Source organism: Podarcis melisellensis (genome assembly GCF_964234715.1).
Source record: "Podarcis melisellensis genome assembly, chromosome: 8".
Classification (NCBI taxonomy): domain Eukaryota; kingdom Metazoa; phylum Chordata; class Lepidosauria; order Squamata; family Lacertidae; genus Podarcis; species Podarcis melisellensis.
The window spans coordinates 31605993-31618840 of record NC_138540.1 but is presented as its reverse complement, the minus strand read 5'-3'; the positions used below and the strand labels follow the sequence as shown (position 1 = coordinate 31618840).

General features: G+C 42.2%; 1 protein-coding gene across 9 annotated transcripts in view; it reads left to right on the top strand.

Moving 5' to 3' along the window:
* The window catches only part of ZNF536 (zinc finger protein 536), a 538171-nt gene that overhangs the window by 461109 nt on the left and 64214 nt on the right, over positions 1-12848 (top strand). The window contains exon 8 of one of the 9 annotated variants that reach the window (XM_081923983.1): positions 3513-3553. The exons of the other annotated variants lie outside the window; for them this stretch is intronic. Within the exon in view, the coding sequence (XP_081780109.1) occupies positions 3513-3526 (14 nt within the window). The 3' untranslated portion in view covers positions 3527-3553. The remainder of the gene's footprint in view (positions 1-3512; positions 3554-12848) is intronic. 9 annotated transcript variants of the gene reach the window in all.

The following is a 12848-nucleotide window of genomic DNA, read 5'->3' as shown; positions in this document are numbered from 1 at the left end:
CCATAAGCAAGAATTTTTGGACAGGGAATTCCCTTGCAACTGCACAGCCCATCTGAAGAGTTCTCAAGTTTTGTCATTGCAAAGTCTCCTCAGTTCCATTAATAAGCTGTCAGAACGTTCCCAAGGATAATTTGCGGGGTAGGTTTTTATTTACAGTACAATCACATTTTACATGGAGGTTCGGTTCTGGGGTTCCACATATTCAAATCACGCATAGTCAAATCCTTGGAGCTGCCCCACAGGAGAAGGGAGAAAGCAAGAATCCCCTGTACTCCCAGAGCCCATGTGGCAAGAGGACCTTGCCCAGTAAAAAAAGGCGGAGAAATTATAAGCTATTTTCCCAACCAGTGACCCTGAGCGGACATGGCATGAAAAGAGATTTTCAGCTCTCCATCTTGCTTGAAGATTTGGGTACAAGGCCTGCTTAGTACATCAGCTCTGGAAGGCTGCGGATGCTCCTGCGAGATCTCATGGGAACTCAGGTGGTCTTGTCTCCACTCATAGCAAGGTGAAGAGCTTTAAAGTTCTTTCCATGCTGGGTAACCCCAGAGGACTTGGTGCAAAAAGAGTTTTTTAAGCTCTCTGCCTCACTTGGATTTAACTTGCACAATTTCAACCACGTATGATTGAAATCTAAATGCATATATCAACTGCATGTGTCAAAGCTTCATGCAGTGAATGCATGTGAGATGCAACCATTCTGTATTGTACTTCACACAAACACACCCCACTGCTTCCTCCAAGAAGCTCAGGACATCATAGATGGATTTATTGCAGGACAATCCAATGAAAGTGAGGTAGGTTACAAGAGAGTAACTGGCTCACGGCTTGGTGGCTGAAAGGGAGCTGAGTCTGGCCTGGCCTTGATCTAGTGCACTGCACAGCTTTCCTCTGGATTTGAAGAGTCTGGGAGGCAATTCACACCCACCTCTGACAGATTCTTAGCAGCTTTGACGCATGCAGTTGATATATGTGTTTCCATCCCTTGAAAGTATAAATAGGGGTAATTCTGGGTACATGGCAGGATTAATATATGAACGTAAGAGCCCAGCTGGATCAGATCAAAGTAGTGTTGTGCTGCAAATCTCTTCAGCATTTTCCCCAACACTCTCCATCAATTAATGAGAAAAATAGATTGTGGTAGAAAGTTATAAAAAGGGGGGAGAGAAAAAATTGGTGCAGATATTCTTTTCAGCCCTTAAGCAACCAGCTAATGCTATGCTGCAGCCCTAGGTGGGAGGATGGGTGCTGAGACAGCAACAAAAAGAGGCTAGCTAGAGGCAGAGATGGCTTACATAGCCTGCTTTGGTTCCACCCCCAGTCAACAGTGGGGAGCAACATATGCTTGCCCCCTGCCTCCCACACATGTCTTGCCCCTCTCTGATTTGGCTGTGGTGTGGCCCCAACTTGAATCCATCTAAGGCAGGCAAGAGGAGTATGTTTCTGCATATCTTTAAAGCGTATGGTATTCTTTTGGAGATTTGATGAGATGCTTTTACCATGAGGACAGAGGCATTTTGCTTTGTCCACTTACTGTCATGTGGGCCTCGTGCTGGTGCAGCTAACACCAATAGTTTGGGGAGCTGGTGAAAAGTCAACATGTACCTTTAGGCAAAACATAGTGAACTAGTCTTGGTGGGAGCACAACCCCAGCACTTTCAGCGAGAGGCAACATAGCAAAGGAAGAAGCACTACTGCAAGTCAGGTAATCCTTGTTGAGAAAAGTCTGTTATTTTCATAGAATCATATGCAGAATTGTAGAGTTGGGACCCTAAGGGTCATCTTGTCCAACCCCCTACAATGCAGGAATCACAGCTCAAGAATCCCTGAGAGAAGGCCATCCAACATCTCTTTAAAAACCTCCAACGAAGGAGAGTCCACCACTTTCTGATAGAGCCCATTCCACTGTCAAACAAGTCTTACTGTCAGAAAATTCTTCCTAATATTTAATCAGAATCTCCCTTCTTGTCATTTGAATCCATTTGTTTGGGTCTTACCTCTGCAGCAGGAGAAAACAAGCTTGTTCCATCTTCCATGTGACAGCCCTTAAGACATTTGAAGATGGCTACTTTCCTATATTGCTGTTTCACATGCACCAGCTAGGCACCCATCTCATTCTCCTTACTCTCTCTCTCTCTCTCTCACACACACACACACGGCTTCTGTGCCATGAGCACAAGGCAATATAGGATGTGTCTCAAAGTTTCCCCTCCCCCCCAGGTATAAACACAGAACCATTAGCAAACACAACATTCTAGAATTCCAGAAACCTTTTTAAAGCATGTCCCAGTTCTAAATTCACTTGTCAAATTAAAATGCAGGTTTAATATATTTGCAACACTTGATTTAATTGTATATAGGCAAACCCTAGCGCTATATAAACACTGAATAAAGTTTGCTTGGGGACATTATGGTAATTCCCTGTGTTGTGTACCTAATAAAGCCAATATAGTGTCTCTGAACAGATCAGGGGTCCGTTTGGGTTTCCTTTTTAACTCCATATGCTTGGACCTGCATCTCTCTCTGTGTGTTGCATGGCTTTGTGTTTGGGAACACAGTGCACATCAAGGTGACCTTCGATGCTAACCTGGCCTTGCAGACACCCAGATCCATCCACTTCAGCAGTGTTGCCTTCCCTAGCTTAAGGAAAAGAGCAGCATGGGTGACCACACTGCACCCCCTCTCTACCTTGAAGAAGTCTAAGATAGGTCTGTGCCACCCATGGTAGCAACCAATCAGACAACCCAAGCCACTCAAATAGTTGTCAGTGAAACAACAGGCAACCTCAGAAGGCCACAGCAGAAACCAAGAAGTTACAGACATGCAACTCTATGCATTCCCACATAGGTTCAGAGTCCCAGCATCCTTTGTGTGACACGATCAAGGGAATCTGGGACACACCTCTGTGTCATGTCTGCATGACAAAATGCCTTGGGCCTGTCCTGGCAGTGATTGGGGTAATGTGGCTGATGGGAGTGCCATGAGTGGTCTATTCAAGTGGGTGATCCAAATCCTTCACTTTGCGCCTGCTTTTGAATCATACCACCAACCTTATTGTGGATTAAGTAGGGATGGCATGCCAATGACAAGCACACAAGGTGAATGATTTGGGTGACCTGTTCATCATGCATGTGAAGCTATCGGGGATGCACACAACAATGGTTGTGTGAATTAAAACTGGCCCAGGTTGGCATAGATTTAAAGGTACACTCAAATCAAGTTGGATTCTCCATTACCACCAAATGAATAACAAAAAAGATGTCTGAATTTTGCAAGTTACTATATTTTGGAGGCAGTTTTCCCCACACAATATCTGTTTTAAAAATATTTGTTAAATCTAATGATGTAATGTCAGTTTTTTGGGGGTAGGGGTGAGGGTATTTTAGATTGCAGACATATATAACTAATAGATAATAGGATTACCTATTCTTTTTGTAATATTATGCAATATTTAAATTTATGTTGATTTTTCTCCATTTCACATGTAGTAATTAATTTTGTCTTACTGACAGATGATTCTCAATGACTGATTTTCAAGAGAAAATCCAGACAGGTATTTTTTAACAATTTGTTTTCATTCAGCTTGTATTTGTGGTTTTGGTTTTCAATGAGGGGAGGACATTATTCAGGCTTTATTGTGAGTTTAGTATTATTTAGATAACTGTAAGCCCCCTTACACATTTCCTTATGAAAAACTGCCAAGGGTCAGGTGGGGAGAAGAAGCAGTTAAAAATGCATCCTGCTCTTTGTCTGGGGATGCAGTGCTTAGACTCCCATACATGGCTCTCTTGCCATGAGTTCCAATCCAAATTCAATGGATAAAAACCATGCAAATAAATTCATTTCCTCTTTTGGGACGAATGGGGATCCTCTGTGAGCAGAGAAGCTCCATTTGTGCAAGCAAACATAAAAACACCTGTTATCCCGGGGCTAGTCATCATTACTGAATAAATGGTGAAACAATTAACCCTGTACTTTCCTCTTTGAGAGTTGAAGTACGTGGTTAGAAATGTCACATGTTACAGCTCTTCCTGGACCACATTTAGGAATTTGGCATGTTTGTATGCTCTACCACATGAAAAACTTATCTTGATGTGCTAGCTTTCTGTTTGCAGGGAGGGCTCTCCCCCCAACCTCTAGGCTTACCCCTCCCTTACTTGAAAGAATATGTTTCTTAGTTGGAAGATATGCTGCTCTGCTTCTGCATCTTTGCTGTGACTTCACAATTGTGGACGTATTGGTAGTATTGACATTGATTTCAGTGGAGGTGGGGGATGTCTGTTGCATCTGTGGTCCCCCAATCAGACCATGTGCTACAATTTACTTTCTGTTTAAGAGAGGCCAGCAGCCTGGGGTCCTTCTGAGTCAGGGTTATAGAGAAGACCTGGTGGGGCTATTGCCCCTACAGGAAGTCCCAACCTCTTCTCATCACCAGGAACCTAAATTCAAATAATATTGCTTGGCTATCTCTTAAAAAAAAAAGTCCCTGGTCACATTTACACCATACATTTGGTGTAAATGTGACCATACACTCTTGTCACATTTACCATACATTTAAAGTGCTATGATACCACTTTGAACAGCTATGTCTTCCCCCAAAGAATTCTGGGAGCTGTAGTTTGTTATGGGTGTTGAGCATTGTTAGAAGGCCCCACTTGCCATTTCAGAGCCACAGTTTTCAGAGTGGTTTAATAATCCCTCTTACTGGGTGACATGCAGCTCTGTGAGGGTAATGGGGGTCTCTTAACAACTCTCAGCACCCTTAGCAAACTACAGCACGCAGAATTCTTTGTGGGATTCCATGACTGTTTAAAGTGGTGTCTTCTTGTTGGTATCCATCTGTCTTGGGAGATGAAAGAGGAGTTCACATTTGGGGATGAAGTCAAACCATTGGAAGGTTACAGCACCTGCTGCAGCTGTAGAGACTGATAAGAGAGATGCTTTGTTGCAGATGGGGCAGTTGAAGGTGTCCAGTTGTGCTGCCATAGATGCCCCATCGTGTTTCTTCTCTCTGTGGCTCCTCCCAGTGGTCATTCCTCCTCTGGTCACTGCTATGGATGCTGTGGCATCACTCCTATGGTATCATAGCTTTTTTCAAATGTACGATGTGAATGTGGCTTTTCTCTGTTATCCCTTCCCCCTTACCTGAGATTTGGAGTTCTGACACTCACAGTCTCCACCCCAGAGTCTGGAATACTTATCACTTCCCTTTTAATTTCCTCCTCTGGGATAATAAAGGCTTCCAGGTGCAAGCCTTTGCCAGCTGCGGAGCTTCCCAGTTGTATGACTGCTGCTCCTGCTGTTGCTGTTTTCTGGGTTTAGGGTTGCCAGACCTCTCTTCTCCCAATTAACCTCCGTCTCTGGGGCTCAGTGGCGGGAAGGAGTTTGATGACATATTCTCAGTGACTCTGGTTAATGCTCAATGTTTCATGCTTTATTACATAACCAGTGGCTGTCACTAGGTCTCAGGTTTGGGCCCTGGCAACCCTATCCAAGACTTATCTGCTGAGAAGCAGAACCACCACAGCCTTACTCACCCCATCGCCACACCACACACCAGACAATTGTGTGTGTGTGTGTGTGTGTGTGTGTGTATACACACACACACACAGAGAGAGAGAGAGAGAGAGAGAGAGAGAGAGAGAGAGAGAGAGAGATGGCTGTGATGATGCCATAGAACAGGGATATTCAACAGGTAGATCGTGATCTACTGGTAGATCACTGGACACGGTTGATCATGAGACGCTTAGTGATCCCCCCCCAAAATAAAGCTTTGGTTCCCCTAAAAAAAGCTCAACAACAACTTTGCCTCCCTTTAAAAAAGCTTCACCTGTCAGTAACAATGGGTAGATCACAGCCAGTATTTTTATAATGTGAGTAGATCACAGTCTCTCTGGAGTTGGACGTGCCTGCCATACAGGGTTGAGGACTGGAGTCTGCTGTCAACAGCTTCTTACCCTCTGCCTCAAATTCGTCTTCTGCATAAAGTGGGAATGTTTGTGGCCAGAAGCAGGACTTTTAAACCAGTTGCTCCAAGACTGTGGGGCAATCTCCCCCTCTTTAACCCCCACCTCAGAGGGTGTCTTTGCTCTTGCTGTCTTTTAGCAGGGATCACAAAACATTTGGCCTTTATTCTTGCTGACTACCTCCTTGGTTTTTCCTCCCCCCCCCTTTTTATTTTATTTTACTAGATTGCTGTTGTGCCTTTTGTCTTTGATGTTTATTTGCATTCTAATGTGCTATCACAATTGTTGTACGCCACCTTGAGCCCTGGAAAGAAGGCATGGAAATGTTTCAAATAGATAAATGTCAATCAAGTGCCTGCCATCAGGGTAGCTCAATAATGGATTCCAGCATTTCTCTATAGCTATAGGGAATTCAAGAAGAAGAAGAAAATGTAGGCAATTATGTTAGAATGAATGTTTGTCACAATCTACAAAAATGTCAACAAGAAAGAAAGAAAGAAGCAGGCCTGAAGAAAGTATTGGTGTTCAATTTTCATTTTTTCCCATTTAGAAAATGATGGTATATCACACATACAAATACACCTTAATTCTCCAGTGCAGGTGTCTAGGCTCCATACAGACTGTGGCTGAAAATACCACTTGTTGGTTTATGGGCAAACATTTTTAGCACTTTCACATTTTCCTTATGATGACTAAATGGATAGTGCACTTGAGTTTATCCTAAAGTTCTTAATAGTTACGAAGAATCATTTAGTCTTAACTCACAGTCGTAGACTGTTATAGACTGTCATGGTCCTTGACCATGCAATTTGAGTCATGAAATACGAGTTGGGTGGCTTCTTGGAGTGACGTGGCCTAAGCACTATCTGAAAGTATTTTCTGAAAGATAGTGTTGTTGTTGCTGATTTAGGATTAATACTTATCTGAAACTTGTGAGCTGTAGCAAACATTTGTTTGATGGGAAGATGGAGCTACCACATGTGTCTAGTTAATTCAGGGGACTGTGGCTCTTATCTCTTAATGACATAAGAATGGGGCAACCCAGCCAGATGGGCAGGGTACAAATATTATTATTATTATTATTATTATTATTAGTAGTAGTAGTAGTAGTAGTATTTAATGGAGAACTACATAGATACAGATGCAAATTGATTAAGAAATTGTTTCAGCTTTGGTGCGCAGTCTGTATTTTATTTTGAGTAGATCCTTCTCTTCTCATTAAATGTCTTGTCATTCCTACTAATGCTGGCAGATCCACACACCTTTCATCTTATGCTCATATCAAGAAATTCCATCTGAATTGCTGCTTCTTAACATCAGCTTGATTTCTTCTCCAGAACTGGTAGCAACCAGTGCGGTTTCATTATGAAATCGGACAGACCATCTTTTAATGCCTCTCTCCTTGAAATCAGATCATAAAAGGACAGCCCCCTTTATCAGATTGCAAAAGGGAACCAGCATGGAAAGTAATGCCAGGAGCAGGTCCGGCCCTACCATTAGCCAGATGGATGCATCCCTTGCATAATCGGCCATTCTGCTAACTGAAAGGGATCTGGGATAATATACAGTTCATTGACAGTGCAGCAGCTACTAGTGCTGCTTGGGGCTGGAAGAAATTATTGGAAACATTTTTGGCCTGAGATTGGGCGCACTGGCTTGCGTTTCTGCCTGGGAAACATTAGCACTGCTCAACCCAGTCTGCAGTTACAGTATCAGCCAGTCTTGCACAGCTTACAGCCTTGGTGACATCTGCACTCCAGGAATGTCTGAGGTTGCCAGGTCTGGGTGGTTTAGGACTAAGATGCATCAAGTTTTGGTCCCATGATTTCTTACTTTTATTATCCGCATAAGAAAGACGTTTGCTGTCAGTGTCTTACTCCTTGGTACCATCTTTGGCAGGCCACGACTTTGACGGAATATCTGAAGTTCAGGAGCAAAACCAAATCCTGTAAGAATCCATGCAAGCTTTTTCGCTGACAACAATGGGATATGGATAGTGGCTCGGTGTTTCAGGTGGTAACGAAACACAGGGGGCTGTTAATCATGCTCACAGCATCCATCTTCAATTCTTTTTTTGCCGGTGCGGTTCCCCCCTCCCCAAAATATTCTATTAGTTTTTGTTACGTATGATCTCCCTTTTGTGAATCCATGCTGAATATCTTTAATTAAATCATAACTTTCCCTGTTTTGTCCCTGATTAGTGTTTCCAATATCTTCCCCACTGCTGAAGTTGAGCTTACTGGTGTTTAATTTCCTTGATCTTCCCTAGAGCTGTTATTAAGCATAAGTGTTACATCGGTTGCCCCATCCATTAGTATTAAAGTTGCTTGCTGACTTCTACCTTTCTTCTTTTAAAACATTGGTGGGAACTCTTCTCGTTTTCATCCCTCAATTGTTTTTTCAAATGAGTCTCTCTCTCTCTCTCTTTACTTATTTGCATCCATATTTTCTTCTCTGTTCTCTGCAAGCCTTTGGAGCTGATGATCTTTATAGCATTAGCTTTTTCTAGATCTGTTGAAACCAGCAGAGGAATGGCCATCATTTCAGATCTTGTTAGTGCAACCCCAAATTACTTTGCCACGCCTGTGCCTCCATTTAAAAAGTTGTATCAGTGTTCATTGGTCAATATTTTTTGTTTAATGTCAGGGTCCATTGATCATGCCCAAACTACAAGATAAGAGAGTCAGTGTGGTGTAGTGGTTAGAGCAGGGTTCAAGTCCCACTCAGCTATGAAGCTCACTGGGTGAACTCAGGGGCCAGTCACTGCCTCTCAGCCTAGCCTACCTCATAGGGTTGTTGTGAGGATAAAATGAGGAAGGGAAGAACCATTGTATGCCACCATTGTATGCCACCTTGAGCTGCTTGGAGAGAAAAAGTGGGATACAAATGCAGGAAACAAAAAAAATATATATAGCCTGGTACATCTATGGATGTGCATAATCTGATTTATTGCTATGCAACCCTGTTCCCATACTATATATGGTCATGAATGCATGGACAGGAAGGAGTAGAATCATACCTTTTAGATCCACTCTGACTTCTGCATGGCCAGCCAAAGGTCTGAATAGAGCCTGAATTTATTTAAGTTGCACATTCATTAGAGCTCTCTGTGTGACCAGGAAATTGAGTCCACACACCAGGAGCTCAGACAGTTACCCACTTACTTGGGTAAGCAATGCTCAGACCATCAACTGAATCTATGAAGGTTGGGAGCTTAATTCCTGTCCCAAGTTATTTCAGTTCACAGATATGTTGGATGGACAGGTGACTGGCGACTGAATGTCAGATTTGACGTTAACCAGAATTATGGGGGTCATCCACACTTCCGCCTGCCTAGAAAACATGTGTCAGAGCGGTTTTGCCTTTCTTCTACTGCTTTCCCTGGAAAACCTGCTCTTTCGTCCTCAATCAGAACAAACAGCAAGCATCAGAAAACCCAATTGCTGCTTGTTTTGATTCAGAACTAAGGAGCCAACTCCTAGGAGCTAAGGTCCCTTCGATCCCCTCCCTTAAGATACTTTGTGGGACGGGGCTTACCTGCCTTTCAATATTCTATTCAAGTTGGCATCTCTGAAACCCCAGGTTTTCCTGGGGGGAAACAGCAGGGCAAATGAAAATGTGAAGGAGCCCTAAGTTTGAGGGGAGGTAAAAGTTCTGTCTGCAATATGAAAAGCTACGATAGCTTGTTTAAATATAGAAGAGCTACATGGACTGAGTAAATCCATCCTAAGGGCAGATCTGTGCTTGTCGGCAGCTATGCTTTAGGTTGCCCTTTCTTAAAGAACCTTTTTGGGGGGGAAATGATGCTATTGCATTGAAACGAATTGGGTGGTTTGGTAATATCTGCTCATTTGTTGTTTATTTCATAAAATTTATACACCGCTTGACTGCAAAGAAAATCCCTCAAAGTGGCTTAATAGAGAATAAAACAATAAGATTGCCAGTCAAAACAGCTCTTTGAAACGTTCAAAAATAAAATCAGCAATAAACTGGAAACAGGTTAAAATAAATGTCAACATTCTACATGTCTGGGTAAAGGTAAAGGTAAAGGTAAAGCTCCAGTCGTGACTGACTCTGGGGTTGTGGCGCTCATCTTGCTTTATTGGCCAAGGGAGCCGTCGTACAGCTTCCGGGTCATGTGGCCAGCATGACTAAGCTGCTTCTGGCGAACCAGAGCAGCGCACAGAAATGCCGTTTAACTTCCCGCTGGAGCGGTACCTATTTATCTACTTGCGCTTTGGCGTGCTTTTGAACTAGGTTGGCAGGAGCAGGGACCAAGCAACAGGAGCTCACCTAGTCGTGGGGATTTGAACCGCCGACCTTCTGATCGGCAAGTCCTAGGCTCTGTGGTTTAACCCACAGCACCACCCACGTCCCTCACATGTCTGGGTAGTCTTGCCTAAACAACACTGTTTTTTAGCAGGTGTTGAAAAGAGCACAGTGAAGGCACCCGGCTGATGTCAATAGGCAGGCAGTTCCAAAGTGTGGGTAATGCCACGCTAAAATATTGTTTTTTTACAAAGGCAGAACAAGAATTATGCGGCACCTGTAACAGTGCCAGTTCTGCAGATCAAAGTGATTGAGTGGGCTATAAGATGATGTTTCAGGTAAATTTTCCTCTTGTCACCTGAATTGCATAGGCATTTCCATCATTTAACGATGAACTTGTGTGTGACAAGCAAGTCATTACAGCTATGGGCATTACTTTGAAAGACAGAACTTTGCTACCTCTTGACATCACCTCAAATGCCAGGATGCCTGTTCACTTAACCCTGGATGTTGCAAAACTCAAACAAGAGGGACCAGATGGTGGGTTGGTTTGGATAAATTTGGAGCGATTCCCAATTCTGGTCCACCTGCCACCTGGTGTCATTTTGAGATTTGCCCTGATGGCTGCAAAAGTCCTGCTTTGAATTAATCAAAGCGTAAAAATAAGGCCTTGAGGTGATGCTGCTGGCTACATACCCAAATGGGTGAATGCTAGGACTATAAGGAAGTTGGCAATGCATTTTGAATATGAACGTACTGCCTAGTTCATAGCCCAGTTAAGGTGAATAATGTGGATTTCAGGTGTTTGAGAGTCTTACTGACTTCAGAGGGATGAAATAAGTTTAATAAAAAGGATCAACCAAGGCACACAGGAAGCCACCCTTGGGGTGTGTCATTTTAGGGGGTGAAACAATTTTTGCAAATTTCTTCAGTGAGGGGGGTCTTTAAAGTATGGTTTAGGGTATGAGGAATTCAAATCTGCTATTCTTTTTGTGATTGAACATTTACCTTGGTAAGTCTACATTTGATGAAGTACATAAACTGCTTTTGGAAAACCAAAGAGTTTACATTTTACCTTCCGAAAATGTCGGGTAATTCTTAACAAGAAACAAACAAATATGCAAGCAAAGTTCTTGGCAATCATATTTAATTATTTCTATGCAATTTTATGCACATTTTACTTACAAAAAAACCCTAAATTATATTAATTTAACTAAAATATATTTTGAATCCCCAAGTCATGTTACAGCTTTGTAGCACCCCTCTTTATAATTATTTTGGAATTTGAAAATGGAAAAAGTCAACACTCAGTTGAGTCAGACCACTGTTCTATCTGGGTCAGTATTATCTACTCTGACTGACAGTGACTCCCTAAGCCCTACTGAGGACCTTCCTCAAGTCACCTATGATTTATGTACCTGCCATTGGAACTCACGTGTTTCCATGAAATCAACCTGTTAATATATTTATATATAAGTGTGTGTGTGTCTACACACCGACACCCACACCCCCCTATTTGTCATCTATCTGTCTATCTAATCTATCCACCCTGCTCTGTCCTTAACCTTAACTCACCCATATTGCGAAAAGTCGACTACACTTGGATAACAGGATGCCATTCATCTTTCTGGAAATCCTGGGAACCTGAGCATGATGGTGTGAGTTTGAGCTGGAGTAACAGACTGAATACCCCCTTCCCCCCCCTTTTAAAGATAAAAGTCAGACACTGCATGCTACTGTAATGACATTTTATATCTTCTCTTCCATAGTCTAGCAGAGGGAGCCACAGGTGTTCCATTGGAATTACTCACACATTTGTCGAATTGGACATTCTGTCATTAAATGGACTTAAAACTAAAAAGCCTTTGTCTGCGGACGGTGACCAATAGAGAGAGACTTTGGATTATCTGATATCCCATAACTTAATCATATGGCTCTTAAGAGTGAGGCATAAACAGCTGTGTCTCACTAATATGCATGCAATATGTGTAAAGTGATATGCTTTAATTCTAAACTTGTTTTCAGCAGGAAGAAGGAGTTGGGGGGGGGAGCATTTAGACAAGGAACATAAAGATTCAGCATTTAACCATTTTTGTTCCTGGAGGCAAAAAAAAATCATCACCTGATATTTATTAAGATGGCCGGCCCTATTTGCTCTAACAATATGTACCACAAAGGAGCTGTCAAAATGTTTTCAAACTTGGATCGCAAACTTTATCAAATATAGCTCCAGGAATGGCTTCACTCACGCTTTCATAAGCCACAAATAAATAAATATATTTATAATAGTTTTTTAAAGAAATAAAAAAAAGCTTTATCTCCAACAATATAGGCAAAACAACACTGTTGTCTTTTTCTTTAATTTATTGCCTGTGGTGTTTTGTGCTTTCCAAATGCTACTAGCATATATGCATTTGAAATCTGTTTTCCCCTCCACCTTAATTGATAGTCTGTACCCTTTGCATTTCTTATTACTTAAGTATGTGTGCTTTAATAATATTAAAAACTAAGACAAAGAAACTGTAGATTAGAGACTTTATTTTCAGGGTAAAATGATACGGATAAGTGAGCGTCAACTGACCAGAAATTATTTGCTTCTGTCTGTTAGACACG